The sequence below is a fragment of the Papio anubis genome, chromosome 5 (genome assembly GCF_008728515.1).
Source record: "Papio anubis isolate 15944 chromosome 5, Panubis1.0, whole genome shotgun sequence".
NCBI lineage: Eukaryota > Metazoa > Chordata > Mammalia > Primates > Cercopithecidae > Papio > Papio anubis.
The window spans coordinates 124,681,906-124,698,929 of NC_044980.1; the positions used below are offsets into that span (position 1 = coordinate 124,681,906).

At 36.6% G+C, this 17,024-nt stretch overlaps 1 protein-coding gene across 3 annotated transcripts in view; it reads right to left on the minus strand.

Annotated features, from left to right (window-relative positions):
• Window positions 1-17,024, minus strand: part of MEIKIN (meiotic kinetochore factor) — a 136,504-nt gene that overhangs the window by 101,034 nt on the left and 18,446 nt on the right. For all 3 annotated transcript variants that reach the window (XM_003900088.5, XM_017959850.3, XM_031666783.1), the window contains exons 6-8: window positions 10,882-11,001; window positions 5,621-5,660; window positions 589-653 (exon numbers count right to left, since the gene is read on the minus strand). In XM_003900088.5, the coding sequence (XP_003900137.2) occupies window positions 589-653; window positions 5,621-5,660; window positions 10,882-11,001 (225 nt within the window). The remainder of the gene's footprint in view (window positions 1-588; window positions 654-5,620; window positions 5,661-10,881; window positions 11,002-17,024) is intronic.

The window sequence follows — 17,024 nt, forward strand, 5'->3', positions numbered from 1 at the left end:
GCAAATATATATTCATACAAACATTTACAACCATCAACAGCAAAATCAGAAATTCTTCAAGTTTACTCTCAAATGGATGCTATAAAACTTGATGCAGGAAACACAGAAAAATCTGAGATACAGCAGAGGTTAATTAGGATGTAAATGTCTTGCTAAATTTATCCTAATTGTAAACTACATAAGGGTTAATAATGCAAGACACTTTGCTGATCCCTTTATTTTTCAATCATTATGCATAACTACAATATATGTTTACTTATTGTTCTCTCCTACAACTGAAATCTACAAGGGAAGGAAAAGTGCATCACTTCCACTAGTATACATAACAATGTCTAGTATGGAGTTCATATTCATTAAATGTTTATTAAATGAATAAATGATTGATGCTGTGGGGATAGTTAAGACCCACTTTCTGATCCCACATATCTTCATTTCTTAAATACAACCAAGCTAAAAAGTACTCGGTTCACTGGGCTACTAACTTTGTTAATAATGCATGTTGCAGGTAGCAAAAATAAATACAGAACCATGTATTTTAACAGAAGTATTACAATTACTACAGAAAATAATTAGTTTCATATTTATTACCTGATTCTGAATTTGAAGCACACTTTGCTTTTGGAGACACATTTTGATTTGCTACTGTCATCACTCTATAACAAGAACAAACTAGTTAGCGGTATTTTCTAAATCTTTCAGTAACTTTCAAAAATCCTCAAATAATATTTAAAATAAAGATATTTATTTGTGATTAATTATCCTGTGGGAAAATATACAGTTGCTGAGAAAAATGTTACAGTATTTATATGAACAAATAGGTTAATTAAAAAGGCAACATATTTATACATATATGAGTGTGAAGCAATATGTGTAGAGGACAGGGCATAGTGTTTAGAATAAGACAGACCTTGCTTTAAACCCCAGTTCCACTACTCACACTTGAGTGGCCTTTGGAAAGCTACTTAGCCTGCCTTGAGTCTTGGTTACCTCATTTATGCAAAAGGGATAGCAATCCTGTTTCCTAGGATTCTTATGGAAAGAATTTTAAGACACATGACAGATTGATGATGATGATGATGATGATGGTATTATTATTATTATTGAAAGAGGGTCTTGCTCTGTTACCCAGGCTAGACTGCAGTAAAAGATGTTTTTGAAATTAATATCCTGGGTTTTTTTTGTACTTCTACAAACTAGACCACCCCCAATTCTATCTAAACGTGTAGGAAAGGACTAGCTATCACAAAAGGAATAAATACCAAAGGATCAAAGCTCAGCCTTTGACCACAAAAATGGGATTTCTGAGTCCCTAGCAAGAAAATGCAGTTGAAAACCAAATGTGAGAAGGGGATTTTCTAAATTTCAATACTGATTAATTGAATAGTTGAACTCAGTAAACAGAAACAATTTTATTCTTTCATATTTCCCTTTAAACGTATCCTGTCAAAATAGTACTTTCTTGCCCTGAATGAACTTCCAGGTAGATTTCTTTTTACTAATGCCTTTCTGGCATTCTCTTGTAATAAGTAGCTATTTTTAGGTAACACAAAGTTCGGTGTAATATTACAAATCCAAACTCTTCTTATGCAATTTAAATTTTTTCCTTTTCTCAGCTTGGGCATGATTTAGACTCAGAATATGCTGTGGGAAGAGCAACCACTATTGGTTTTGTCTCTGTTTCTTGTTCTTTTCCCTTGCCTATTTGGAAACTACACTTTGGTTTCCCCTGGAAGTGAATTATAGGAAAGGAGTTTTAGAAATGTACAGGAAAGGTCTTTTTCAATCTTGACTGAACAGTTATGGGCCATTGGTATCTCTAGGATATGACAGGTAATCAAATGTGGACTCTTTCAAACCTGAAGTATTCTGAAGGGTTCTTTGGAGGTTTACCTGTCACTGGAACTCCACCTACCACTGGAGCTCTCTCACTTGCTGCTTTTTATCACCTCCTCAGCTTTTGCCTTTGATGACAGAACCTCCAACTGCTTTTGAGTGAGGTTACTTCATCCTTTGCAGGAAGTCATATTGGGCATAATCGCTTTCAAGATGATCCATAATTAGCCCCATTCTATGGAATCCATATTTGGCCTATTGGCATTATGCACAAATCTTTGTCATGTCAAACTCTGGAAGAATATCTAGCTTTCTCTTTATTCTGCCATTCCAAAGCACCTAACAGACCCTCTTGCCTTTAGACTTTTCAGGTATGAGTCAGAAAGTAACTCCCAGGGACATATGTTGAACCTTCCAAATGGTCCTCTTGGAGCTTCCTTTCTTGTATTGAGGTGAGGGAGAAGTCTCCTCGCTCCATATGACACCAATAATAGCTCTTATCAAAGAAATATGTATTCTTGAACTTTTCATCTTTTTCTTAGCCTTTTCTTAGTTTGAAGATGAGTAATAAGCTAATGCTGGTAGAATTGGGTTTTGACCTCACCTTTTACAAACTCCACATAGATAATTCTACACAGAATAAGGAATGGGGGTACTTGTCAATGATTTGTTTTCATCAGTAAGGCAATTGTCCAAACTCTAAGACAACATGAAAACCACATTTAACATTTTGCTACATTCCTCAAGTTCCTATTAACATATGTAAGTTAAAACACAACTACAGAATTCTACTATTAGCCATTGCTATGGTTTGAATGTTTGTCTCCTCCAAAATTCATGTTGAAATTTAATCCCCAATGTGGCAGTATTGAGAGACAGGGACTTTAAGAGGTGACTGGATCATGAATGCTCTGCCTTCATAAATGGATTAAGCCATTCATGGATTAATGAAGTAATGGATTAATATGTTATCATGGGAATGATATGATTGGCTTTACAAGAGGAAAAAGAGACACCAGAGCTACTATATTCAGTCGTTCAGTCCCTTTGCTATGTGATGCCCTGTGCCACTTCGGGACTCTGCAGAGAGTCCCCACCAGCAAGAAGGCCCTCACTAACTGCAGCCCCTTGACCTTAGAATTCTTAGCCTCCATAACTGTAAGAAATAAATTCCTAGCCAGGCATGGTGGCACATGCTTGTAGTCCTATTTACTCAGGAGGCTGACTGAGGCTGGAAGATCACTTGAACCCAGGAGTTTAAGGTTACAGTGAGCTATGATGGTGCCACTGCACTCCAGCCTGGGCAACAGAGTAAGACTCTGTTTCTAAAAAAAAAAAGAAAGAAGAAAGAAAGGAAAGAAGGAAGGGAGGAAGAAGATGGACAGACAGATGGAAGGAAGGAGAGAGAGAGGGAGGGAGGGAGGGGGAGAGAGAGAGAAAGAAAGAGAAAGAGAAGAAAAAGAAAAGAAAAAGAAAAAGGAAGGTGGTGGGGGAAGGGGAAGGGGAAGGGGAAGGAAATGAAAGGAAAGAAATTCTTTTTCTTTATAAATTACCCAGTTTCAGGTATTTTGTAATAAGCAACAGAAAACAGACTAAGACAACCATATGATACAGAAAAAGCTAAGGAAGTTAACAAAGATAGATCTCTCCTCCACACCTTCCAGTCTACAGCATTATTCCAAAGAGAAGTGGGGCAAAGACTTAGGAAACAAGCAGACAATGGGAGCTGACTTTTCTCCTCAAGGCCCAAATATGGAGACAGGGGTAATAAATGGGAGGATGACATTAGAAGAGGTGAAGAGAAAGCCAAAAGGAGAGGGGGTATGTACTAACTCCCTGTTTAGAACTCTAGGAGATGTCCATACAGAGTGGAAACAACATAACAAGAAGAGCTGGGGATGTTTAGGCAGAGAGGGGGCATCAGTTAGCTCTCCTGAGATTCTCTTAATGCCTGGGCATTGAGAACAAGTTCTCAAGGTTCCGTACACCAAGAGCAATGAAGAAAGTGGCCAAATTTACAGCCAAAACACCTGGCATAGGAGTGCTGTGGTGAGGTGACTCTACTACAAAGGTTGTAGAAAGCCACCTAGTCAAAGTTTGGATACAGGACTTCAATGAGACTCAAAGGGTTTGGGAGAGCAACAAAAACCAAGGTGAGGTAAAATCAGCAATGGAGGACCTTAGGTCCTAAATAAGGCCTTAAGTTTATGAGTCAATGATTTTTTCAGTGGAGTCCAGACCTGGTATAGAACCAGTCTAGACGTCTTGCAGCAAGAATCAGTAAAAATCCAGAGACAGTTATGGGATTCCAGATACCCTCAGATCCTAACCTTACCTTTTCCCCAGCACTGCTACAAGGCTACATAAGGTCTGCCACTATTCCTACACACTTACATTTAGGGTGACTATTTGTCCAAACTGGAACATTTCTGAGAGTACAAGGGTACTCTGTTAAGAATTATGTCAGAAAAACAGGCATATACTGAGACTGCCCAGGCAGATAAAGGGGTATGATCGCTTACCAATATGCCATTCTTAGGACTATGGAATGGGGAGAAAATCTAAGGTTCAGCATTCACCCAAAAAGGACTTCTAACCGGAAGTAAATGGATGACAATAAGTAAGTTTAACTCATTATTTCCCAGCTAAATAGGGGAGAAGGGTGATGAGGTTTTAAGAGAAGTTTAGATGAGTTATTTTAAAAAATAAATGAAGCTATATTTTCTTTGCACATATAAGTGGTAGGTTTTATTTTTCAAAGAGAGGTCAGTATTTAGGTGAGACAGGAAATAGTCTCAGATACACATAATCAAGTGTTTTATTACATTTGCTCCATTTCAATACATAGACAACAGTCATTAAAGTGGATCTGCAAAGAAGTTATAGCAATATAAATAAAACCCCCTTTCTCCATTAGCTACTATGTCAAAGTTGTAGGGGTTTTACTTTGTGAATGTGCTACTTAAATAAAGAGAATACCAGATGTCTAGTAGACAATAGGCGCTCAAATCTAGTATTATTATTATCCAAATACCATTCTATCCTCCTTAAGAATGTATTATATTATAAATTGCGGAAGGAATTTTTTTAAGTGACTCCATCATCATCTCTGGTGACCTTAGTCATTTGTATTTACAATTTTCACTGTCATTTACTGAAGGACAATTCACCCAAAAACAACAGTAACAGATTTTATTTTCTTCAGAAAATTCTCACTATTTAGATACAGGAATATTCATAAAGAGGCTATCATACTAACGCTACTCTCTTCTCACGCTACATACATTTCCCAAGGAGACAACTATGCCTTCAGCCCAGGACTTTTCCCTTGCTCTCTGGGCTGGGCCATCCAACTCATTGTTGGACACCTCCACTTCAAAGTGCTGTCGGTACCTCAGTGTTACCCCAACCCACTCCTGCTTTTTCATTTGTGTTCCCTCACCTAGTGAATAAGTTTTCATCCAATTTCCTAAGTCAGAGGGCTGAGGGCCAACTTGGATTTCGACTTCTTCCAATCTGTCATTAAAAACTATTGACTATCCCTCTTGAATTTTTCTCAAACTTTTCCTTTTTGCTATCATTGCTGAGGGCAGAGATTTTGTTTTTAATCAATTTCAATTTTGTTCACTACTATATCTCTAGCAATTACAACAGTCCTGACATATAGTGAGTCCTCAACAAATAATAAATGAACACCTGAGTTTGTGGACTAACAATCATATTTGCTATATAACTATTATAATACAGGGTTTCAGAAGCTCAACAATTTTAAGATTTTAATTCTTACGTTTCTCTGTGGCATTTCTGATAGTCTTCTGAAGAGGTACCTAGGAAAGAAAATAAAAGCAATCTATTAGAAATATAATTTGAAGACAGACCAGAGGCTAAAATTAGGTAAAAATGAATATTTTCCCCCAAGTGCAGTTTATTTTTATAACTTTTTAAATATTGGGTTTTTTTGTCTGTCACTTAAATTAGGTAAAAATATTTTCAAAATATCAAAGTAAAAAAATGTTGCAAAATGTTACGAGATACAGGAGTCTCTCCCTTGTATTTGAATAGTTCTTTATAATTTTTGAAGTCTTTTTACATGTATTATCTTACTTGATTCTTACAACAATCCTGTCAGGTAAATATATCAATTTATTATCCCCATTTTACTATAAGAAAAAAATAACTGGTCAGATTACAAAACTAGGCTGGGTACAGTGGCTCACGCCTGTAATCCTAACACTTTGGGGAGCCAAGGCAGGTGGATCACCTGAGGTCAGGCGTTCAAGACCAGCCTGGGCAACAAGGTGAAACCCCGTCTCTACTAAAAATACAAAAATTAGCTGGCCGTGGTGGCACACGCCTGTAATCCCAGCTATTTGGGAGGCTGAGGCACCAGAATTGCTTGAACCCAGGAAGTGGAGGCTGCAGTGAGCCGAGACTGCGCCACTGCACTCCAGCCTGGGCAACAGAGTGATACTCTGTCTCAAAAAAATAAAAAAATAGAAAACTAATAGTCAAATACTAGTCCAATACCAAATATATAGAAACGCATACTAGTAGATTGATTAGTCAAGAGAATTTCTGCCAGCCAACATCTGACTGCCTCAGGTACATTAAGATGTTAATAGAAATATAAAGAACCATGGGTATAGTTATCTAAAGAAATTAAAACCTTTAGTGGCTTTGGTACTTTGCTTATGTTAGATTAGGATTTTTAAATCTCACAAATTAAAGAGGAGACAAAGTGAATGATGCCTTTAAGCATTTCCTCAAAGGGAGGTTCTCAAAACATATACAGTGGACCCTTATCATCTAGCATCTATTCTGTTTTTGCTGGTAAGAGTTGCCTCGTTTTTCTTCCCTGATGGTCCAGGCATAGCCTATAACTCAATGCTGTGAGAGCCCTGTATCTCCCTGGACAAAGTGACTGGTTCAGGGAAAGGCACATAAACTAATGAAGCCCATGTGTAAGGTCCAGGACTTCAGTTCAAATTGTTGGGAAAGAGAAGTACTTTTTTCAATGTATTGTGAGTATGTAAGCCCAGAGCCAGCAAAAGTTGCTCCAAGAAGGGACTTGTCTGGGAGCATAACTGACATAGAGGGATCCTGAGCCAGGGGATAGAGAGGAATTGGATCCTACCAATATCATTTGAAACCCTGGATCAAATTGCCTATGTACCTGATTTATTGCTGAATTTTTCAGGTACATGTGGTAACAAATTCCCTTTTTAACCTAATACTGTTAGTTTTTTGACATTTGCAATGGACAAGAATCCTAACCAAAACATTTGCTAAAGAGACAGGCTGCTTCTTTGAGAACTTTATTTCAGCAAAGGAGTTGCCAAACTAAACATAAAACAGAAGACAAGGCCTTCAAACACTAGAAATATTGCCATCTAGACAGCTATCAACTTTCCAATAAAGGACCCCTAACTCAATGTTCTTTGACTAATATGACCCTTTCTTAGTGGCAGGCTCTAATAGATGGGCTGCCAATATCCATTCCTACTCCCCTTCTTCATTTTCCTTGCCTTCTACCACAATAGAGGATAGGAAAGCAAAATACTTGGTTTCTCAGCCTCCCTGGTGGTAGATAAATGCATGACCCAGTTCTGGCCAATAGACCAAAGTAGAAGTCAGCTGGGAATTTCTAGGAAAGCTTTTCTTCTTTCAATAAAAGGATACATGTGGCGCTCAGCCTTCTCTCATTCTTTCTACCAGGAACATGGCTGTGACACCTAGAGTTTAGCAACCACCTTGCAACTATGGGGTAACAGACCAACACACTTGGTTGTATGTTGACATAAGACTCTATGATCTTGATGATATTAGTGAGTTGCTACATAGCTCTGGGCTGGTATGGGAGAAACATAAACCCAATATAAATTTAAAAAATTTTGCATGACAAAAAATACCATGAACAAAAAGACAACCAACAAACTGGGACAAAATATTCATAATATATACCACAGACAAAAGGCCAATATTCTTCAAATAAAAATGGCCCTTAAACATATGAAAAATGTTTAAACTCACATGTAATTATGGAAATGCAAGTTAAAATAGCACAGAGATACTATTTGTCACCTTTGAGAGTAGCAAAATTTAAAAAAAAATGACAGCACATTCTGTTGGTAAGGATATAGGGAGACCAGCACTTTAACACACTGCTGTTTGGAATGCAAACTGTTATAATCCTTCTGGAGGAAAATTTGGCAATATCCAATAAAATGATAACCTTCTGACCCAGCTATCCTACCTCCGGAAATCTACCTTGAAGACACACTGCCAATAACATGAAAATATATATCATAAGTTTATTCATTGTGTATTGTTTATAATGGCAAAATATTGGGGAAAAACCTAAATACCCAATATATAGGTATTTTTGAATAAACAAAAGTACGTCCACAGAGTGGAGTACTATGCAGCTGTAAAAAATAAGAGGAAGATCTCTATGTAAACTGATGTGGAGTGATTTCTAGTACGTATTGTTAGGTGGAAAAATCAAAGTGAAAGAAGAGTAGCTATGTAGCATGGTACCCTTCATGTAACAAAGAAGAGGATATAAAGAAATACATTGAGATCTCCTCATTTGTACAAAAGAAACACAGGAAGGATAAGCCAAAAACTAAAAAGACCAGTTACCCACAGTGGGTAAGTGAGAAAGGGGTAGAAAGAAGAGAAGAATGGTAGCAGGAAGAAGGAGAAAGTGATAATTTTCTGAGAATATTTTTTTATATAGCTATGACTCTAAAACCATAGTAATATTTGATATTCCTAAATACATACACAAAACCAAACAGGACAGGTGAATGCAAAAGTGAATCAATAACAAATGAGTATAGCTATACATATTACAAGTGAATAACTTCTCATATGTTAAGGGAGGTGGGGAGAAAATGAACTTACATAACTTTGGAAAATTAGTATTTTGACTGGATGCTGTAATGCTAAAGACAAAAAGAACTGTATGCAAATGCTGTAATTTATTTACTTAAATGTGTTTCTTACAGGGGCCTGGGTTAACACTTCTGAAACTACTCTATATATACTAGAAATAAATAAATAAATAAATATACAAATAAATAAATAAATGAATGAACGTATGATGAAAGTATTGGATTTCAAACCATAGAATAAATATCCATGAGTCTACACTGAATTAGTAATCAAATAAATAAACAAATGGCAGAAAAGAGAAAGTTCTTCTTTTACAGTAGAATTCCAATTAATAAAAGTAGCAGTAAAGCATAGAATAAAAAATCACCGGCCGGGCGCGGTGGCTCAAGCCTGTAATCCCAGCACTTTGGGAGGCCGAGACGGGCGGATCATGAGTTCAGGAGATCGAGACCATCCTGGCTAACACAGTGAAACCCCGTCTCTACTAAAAATACAAAAAATTAGCCGGGCGTGGTGGCGGCGCCTGTAGTCCCAGCTGCTCGGGATGCTGAGGCAGGAGAATGGTGGGAACCCGGGAGGCGGAGCTTGCAGTGAGCCGAGGTCCCGCCACTGCACTCCAGCCTGGGCGACAGAGCGAGACTCCGCCTCAAAAAAAAAAAAAAAAAAAAAAAAAAATCACCATTGGACAAACACCACAGTAATAAAGGTTGAAGTCAACTGGCTGCTCTGATGGCTGCTAAAATTAGTGAAATACAGTTTCAGAAGAAAGAGAGTTTACAGTCTCAAACTATCTTTTTGTAGATATTCAAAAATTACAAAGAGAAAACAGCAATTTTTAATTGGAGGAATTCAGCAGATACCACCTTAACCAAATGATGAAATTTAACATCACCAGTAATAAGACATAATATTCTTCAAATAAAAATGAGAGGACAACATGAACCCTTTGATACGATATGATACACTGCAAAGGCACAACATAATTTCTGTGGTACTCTTACCAAAAACTGCATAACTTCATTCCTTTTTTTTTTTTTTTCTCAGAATATCCATATTCTGTCACCCAGGCAGACGTTCAGTGGTACAAACATGGTTCACTATAGCCTTGACCTCCTGTGCTCAAGTGATCCTCTCATTCTCCCACCTCAGCCTCCTGAGTAGCTGGGACTACAGGCGTGCACCACCACATCTGGCTCTTTTATTTTTTGTAGAGATACAGGTCTCACTATGTTGCCCAGGCTGGTCTCGAACTCCTGGCCTCAAGCAGTCCTCCCACCTCAGTCTCCCAAAGTGCTGGGATTACAGGTGTCAGCCACTGCACCCAGCCATAATTTCATTCCTATCATGAGGAAACATCAAGACAAATCCCAACCAAGGGACATTCTACAAAATAACTCATCAGTAATCTGAAAGACTGAGGAACTATTACAAACTGCAGGAGACTAGGGAGAAGTAACAATTAAATGTGACATGGGATCCAGGATGGATCATGAAACAGAAAAAAGAAAGACTAAACGAAAAGTCTAAAAATAGTTCAAAATAAAAAGTTATAAAAGGCTGAGTGCAATGGCTCATGCCTATTATCTCAGCACTTTGGAAGGCCAAGGTAGAAGAATTGCTTGAGGCCAGGAGTTTGAGACCAGCCTGGGCAACATAGCGAGACTCCATCTCTACAAAAAAATTGTTTAAATTACTTGTTGTGCCCGGGAGCAGTGGCTCACACCTGTAATCCTAGCACTTTGGGAAGCCAAGGCAGGCAGATCACCTGAGGTCAGGAGTTCAAGACTAGCCTGGCCAACATGGTGAAACCCCATCTCTACAAAAATACAAAAATTAACTGGGTGTGGTGGCACGCACCTGTAACCCTAGCTACTAGGGAGGCTGAGGCAGGAGAATTGCTTGAACCTGGGAGAGAGAGGTTGCAGTGAGCCTAAATTGTGCCACTGCACTCCAGCCTGGGCAAAACAGTAAGACTCTGTCTCAAAATAAATAAATTTAAAAAGTAAACTAAACATACTTCTGCTATTATTAGATATTATCTGTAGCCAAAGGTAATCCAACTGATAAACTTAGCTTAGAAATCATTCAAGAGAAAAAATCCTTTGCTTTTCCAACATAGATAAGAAATGTTCCCCCGTGTGTGCAACTCACTTAAAATTGCAGAGACATTTGAAAACTGTGGTGCCTTCTCTATCGCTACTGCTTTACTGGTATCCAGAAGAGTAGAATTCTTCCACTGCATGTGTTCTTCCAAGTTGGGACACTCCCAGTCTAAAACAGCAGAGAAGAAATAGCGTAAGACTTTAAACAGCAGCCTACAAATGATGGGTTCCTTCCTACCCCACCTTAGGTCCCCAGCCCATACCAAATGATGGTATTATAATTGAAGGTTTTGGATGAGACAGAAAAAAAATAAGCTTTGACAGATCAATATACTAAATAATCTATGGTCTATTCTGGTTCTTTTACCCTGCCTTCCTTTCTAGACTTTTCCACCATAAGGATTATTGATCTAAGAGACAGGTAGCACACGTGTGAGCTGCCTGTTATATTTTATATACGTTATACCTATGTACCATTAAAAATCACATCACTAAATAACATACAGTCAGCCCTTTGTATCTATGAGTTCCACATCTGTGGATTCAACCAACCATGGACTGAAAATATTCAGGAAAAAATTGCATCCATACTCAACATACACAGTCTTTTTTTTCTTGTCATTATTCTCCAAACAATACAGTATAACAACTATTTACATAGCATTTACATTGTATTAAGTATTATAAGTAATCTAAAGATTATTTAAAGTATATAGAAGGATGTGCATAGGTTACATGCAAATACCATGCCATTTTATATCAGGGACTTCAGCATCCACAGATTTTGGTATCCAAGGGAGGTTTTGGAACCAACCTCCATGGATACCAAGGGACAAACTGTACATAAACTGCTATTACTTAATATCAGTTTTAAGCTTTCTAGTGATTTCCCACTATGGAAGAATAAGACTATTCCCTGTATATTCGCCCACCCCACCTTTCCTACCCCTCCCATTGTATCTATAGTGTTATATCATATATTAAGTTAGATCAATATTCATATAGACATATGATGATAAAATGTTTATAAAAATGCTGTTTACTCTGGTGGTATATCAAAACCACCTTTTGTTTTTCCTGGAGTCAATACAAGTCCCTTTCCTCATCTGTTTAGTTTTATACATACACACACACATACACACACACTCTTTTGAGACAGAGTCTTGCCCTGTCGCCCAGGCTAGAGTGCAGTGGTGTGATCTCGGCTCATTGCAACCTCCGCCTCCTAGGTTCAAGTGATTCTCCTGCCTCAGACACCTGAGTAGCTGGGATTACAGGCACCCACCACCATGCCCGGCTAATTTTTGTATTTTTGTAGAGACAGAGTTTCGCCATGTTGGCCAGGCTTCTCTCGACCTCCTGACCTCAAGTGATTCGCCCGCCTCAGCCTCCCAAAGTGCTGTGATTACAGGCGTGTGCCACCACTCCTGGTCTCTATACATGTTTTAATCTATTTAATCTCAAACACTACCAAATTGCATAAATCCATTCCATTTATTCCACTCCCTGGTGTTTTAGAATTTCATAATGCTGTGCCTTGGTGTTTTTCGTCTACTGTACTAGGCACACTATGGTCCTTTTAACCCAGAAACTCACAATTTATAGCTCAAAAAATGTTCTTGAATATTTACTGATAATTTTCTTCCCTTTTTTCCATTATCTTTTCCTGGATCTCCTATTGTTTGACGTTGGATTTCATATACTGTTCTTATTTTTTTCCTCTAAATTTTAATCTTTTTTTCTTTATTTTCTCATCTTTTTCCCTCCTTTTTTTCTTACGATTTTTTTTTCTGGTAAATCTCAACTTAATATTTTAATCCCTTTACTGAGTTTTCCATTCTGCTATTGCATTTCATTGTTCTTAGAACAGCCTCTTTTTTATAGCATCTTATTCTTATTTAATGGATAAAATATACATTTTCTTATCTCAATGAAGATTTTTAAAAATATTTTCCTCTCCTTGTTCCTATTTCTCCTTGATTCTTTTTCCTCCTACTTAATTTCCTTGTTTCAAGATTTTTAAATTTTAAAAGTTTAAACATTTTAATTTTTGAAATTCCTTTTATAGTTAGAACACTTACATGAGATCTACACTCAAACTTTTAAGTGTACAATCCAGTGTTGTTAACTAAAGGCACAGCATTCTATAGCAGCTCTCTAGAGCTCACTTCTACATGTGTAAGTGAAACTTAATATGGATTGATAGCAACTCCCAATTTTCCCTTCCTGCAAGATCCTGTCAAACATCATCCTACTCTCTGCTTCTATGAGTTTGGCTATTTTAGATAACTTATATAAGTGGAAATATCAAGTATTCGACCTTCTGTGACTGGCTTATTTCATGTAACATAACGTCCTCAAGGTTCATCCGTGCTGTCACAAATTTCAGGATTTCTTTCTTAAGGCTGAATAATATTCCATTGCGTTTATACATCACATTTTCTTTATCCATTCATCTATCAACAAACATTAAGGTTTTTTCCACATCTCGGCTACTATGAATAATGCTGCAGTGAATAAGGGAGTGCTAATATCTCTTTGAGATCCTGATTTTAATTATTTTGGATATTCACACAGGGACTGATGGACCACATGGTCATTCTGTTTTCAATTTTTAGAGACACCTCCATACTGTTTCTATAGCTGCTGTGCCATTTTATAGTCCCACCAACAGTGTACAAGGGTTCTAAATTATCCACACCCTTGCCAACATTTGTTATCTTTTGTTTTTGTTTTTTGGTAATAGCCCTTTTAACAAGTGTGAGGTGATACTGTGGTTTTGATTTGCCTGTTCCTGATGATTAATGATGTTGAGCATTTTTTTCATATGCTTGTTGGCTATTGCTGCTGCTGCTTTGGAGAAATATCTATTCAAGTTATTTGTCTAATTTTTAAATCAGGTTGTCTTTTCTGTTTAGTTTTGCTATTCAGTTATAAGAGTTCCTCATGCATTTTAGTTATTTACTCCTTTATCAGATATATGATTTACAAATATTTTCTTCCATTTTGGTATGTTGTCTCTTTACTCTGTTGATTGTTTCTTTTGCTGTTCAGAAGCTTTTGCTGTGCAGAAGTGATAATGTCTCACTTGTTACTGCTCTTGTTGCCTACACTTTTGGTATCATATCCATGAAATCACTGCTAAGACTAATGTTATGAAGCTTTTCCCCTATGTTTTCTTCTAGGAGTTTTATATGTAAGTATTTAATCCATTTTGAATTAATTCTTGTGTATTAGTGTCAATGTCCAATTTCATTACTTTGTATGTGGATATTCAGTTTTCCCAACAGCATTTGTTGAAGAAAGTATCCTTTCCTCATTGTGTATTCTTGGTACTCCATCCTGTCAAAGATAAGTTGGCCATATATGTATGGATTCATTTATCTTATGACAGTACCATACTGTTTGAATTACTATAGCATCACAATGTATTTTGAAATCAGGAAGTATGATGTTCCTACTTTGTTCTTCTCAAGATTGTTTCTGCTATTTGAGCTTCTTTGTAGTTCCATATACACTTCAGGGTTGCTTTGTTATTTCTATTAAAAAATGCCATTGAGATTTTGATAGAGATTGCATCCAATTTGTAGACTGCTTTGGGTGTATTGATATTTTAACAATATTAAGTCTTCCAACTCATAAACACGGGATGTGCGTCCATTTCTTTTTAAATTTTATTCATCATTGTTTTTCAGCATACATATCTTCTACTTCTTAAGTTTATTCCTAAATATTTTATACTTTTTGATGATATTGTAAATGAGATTGTTTTATTTCCTTTTCAGGTAGTTTATTGCTAGTATATAGAAACACAACTGATTTTCGTATGTTGATTTTATAATCTACAATTTTACTGAATTCATTTAATCGTTCAAATATGTTTGTGTGTGTGTGTGTGTGTGTGTGTGTGTGTTTTTAGACAGAGTCTCGCTCTGTCACCCAGGCTGGAGTGCAGTGGCATGAACCCAGCCCACTGCAACCTCCACCTCCCGATTAAAGCAATTCTCCTGCCTCAACCTCCTGAGTAGCTGGGACTGCAGATGCCTGCCACCACGCCCAGCTCATTTTTGTATTTTTAGTATAGAAGGGGTTTCACCATGTTGGCCAGGCTGGTCTTGAACTCCCGATTTCATGTGATGTGCCCGCCTCAGCCTCCTAAATTGCTGGAATTACAGGTGTGAGCCACCACATCCGGCCTTATGGTGTCTTTAGAGTGTTTTACATATAAGATCATGTCATCTGCACAAACAGATTATTTTACTTCAATTTAGATGCTTTTTATTTTTTTGTTGCCTAATTGCTGTGACTAGGACTATGCTGAATAAAAGTATTCAGCATACTTCCTGATCTTAGAGGAACAGCTTTCAGTTTTTTACTACTGAGTATGATGTTAGCTATGGGCTTCTCATATACTCTCTTTATTATGTTGAGGTAATTGCCTTCTGTTCCTAGTTTGAGAGTTTTCATCATAAAAGATGTTGAATTTTGTCAAATCCTTTTGCTGTATCTATTGAAATTACTGTGTAATTGTTACCCTTCATTCTGTTAAAGTAGTGTTACACTTTAGTTGATTTTTGTATTTGGAACCAACCTTGCATTCCAGGGATAAATGCCACTTGGTCATGGTGTATGATCCTTTTAATGTAGAGATGAATTTGAATTGCTAGTATTTTGTTGAGGATTTTTACATCTATGTTTATCAGGGATATTGTCTTATAGTTGTCTTTGCTTGTAGTATTTACCTCACTTTAGTATGAGGGTAATGCTGGCCTCAAAGAATTAGTTTGAAAGTGTTTTCTCCTCTTTAATTTTTAAGAAGAGTTTAAGTTTAAGAATAGTTTAATAAAGACCATATATAAGAACTGGAATTAAATATTCTTGAAATGTTTGGTAGAATTCACCAGTGAAGCCATCTGGTCCTGGACTTGTCTTTGTTCGAAGGTTTTTGATTGCTTGTTCAATTTCCTTACTAGTTATAGGTCTGCCCAGATTTTATATTTCTTCATGACTCAGTCTTAATTGGTTATATGTTTCTAGGAATTTCTTCTTTCCTTCTAGGTTATTCAATTTATTGTCCTATAATTGGGCATGGAAGTCTCATGATTATTTTTGTTTCTGTGGCATCGGGTATAATGTTTCATCTTGTACTTTGAATTTTATTGAGTCTTCTTTTTTTCTTAATCTAACTAAAGGTTTGTCAAATTTGTCCTTTCAACAAACCAACTCTTAGTTCCACTGATTTCTATTTTTTTCGATTCTCTGTTCCATTTATTTCTGCTCTAAACTTTATTTCCTTCTATCTGATAATTTTTGGCTGTTCATTCTTTTTTCTAGTTCCTTGAGGTGTAACATTAGCTTATTTGAAATGTTTCTTTTTAAATGTAGTTATTGCTATAAAATTCCCTCAATACTGCTTTTGCTATATTCCACGTTTTAATATATTGTGCTTTTGTCCAAAGATATTTTCTAATTTCCCTTTTGATTTCTTCTTTGACTCATTGGTTATTCAAGAGTATGTTAAATTTCCACATATTTGTGAATTTTCCAGTATTCCTTCTACTACTGATTTCTAGTTTTATTCCATTGTGGTCAGAAAAGATACTTGGTATGTTTTCAATCTTCCATTTGTTAAGACTTGTTTTGTGACATAACATGATCTATTATGGAGACTGTCCTATCTGTGCATGAGAGAAATATATATTCTGCCACTGTTGGGTAGAATGTTTTATATACATATTAGGTCCATGTTTTCTATAGCACTGTTCAAGTCTGCTGTTTGCTTACCTGTTTTCTGTCTGAATGTTCTATCCATTGTTAAAAGTGGGTTATATTGAATTATCCCACAATTATTGTATTACTATTTTTCCCTTCAGTTCTGTCAATGTCTGTTTTATATATTTAGATGCTGATGTTGGGTGCATACGTATTTATAACTGTATATCTTCCTGACGAATTTACCTTTTTATTCTTATTTTTGTTCTTCTTTGTCTCTCATGACTGTTTTTGATTTGAAGTCTATCTTGTCTGACACAAATATAGCCACCCCTGCTCTCTTTTGGTTACCATTTGTATGGAATATCTTTTTCCATCTCTCCATTTTTAGTGTATGTATCTTTAAATCTAAAGAGGGTCATTTGTAGACATCACATCATTTGATCTTGTTCTTTTATCCATTCAGTCACTCTGTGTTTT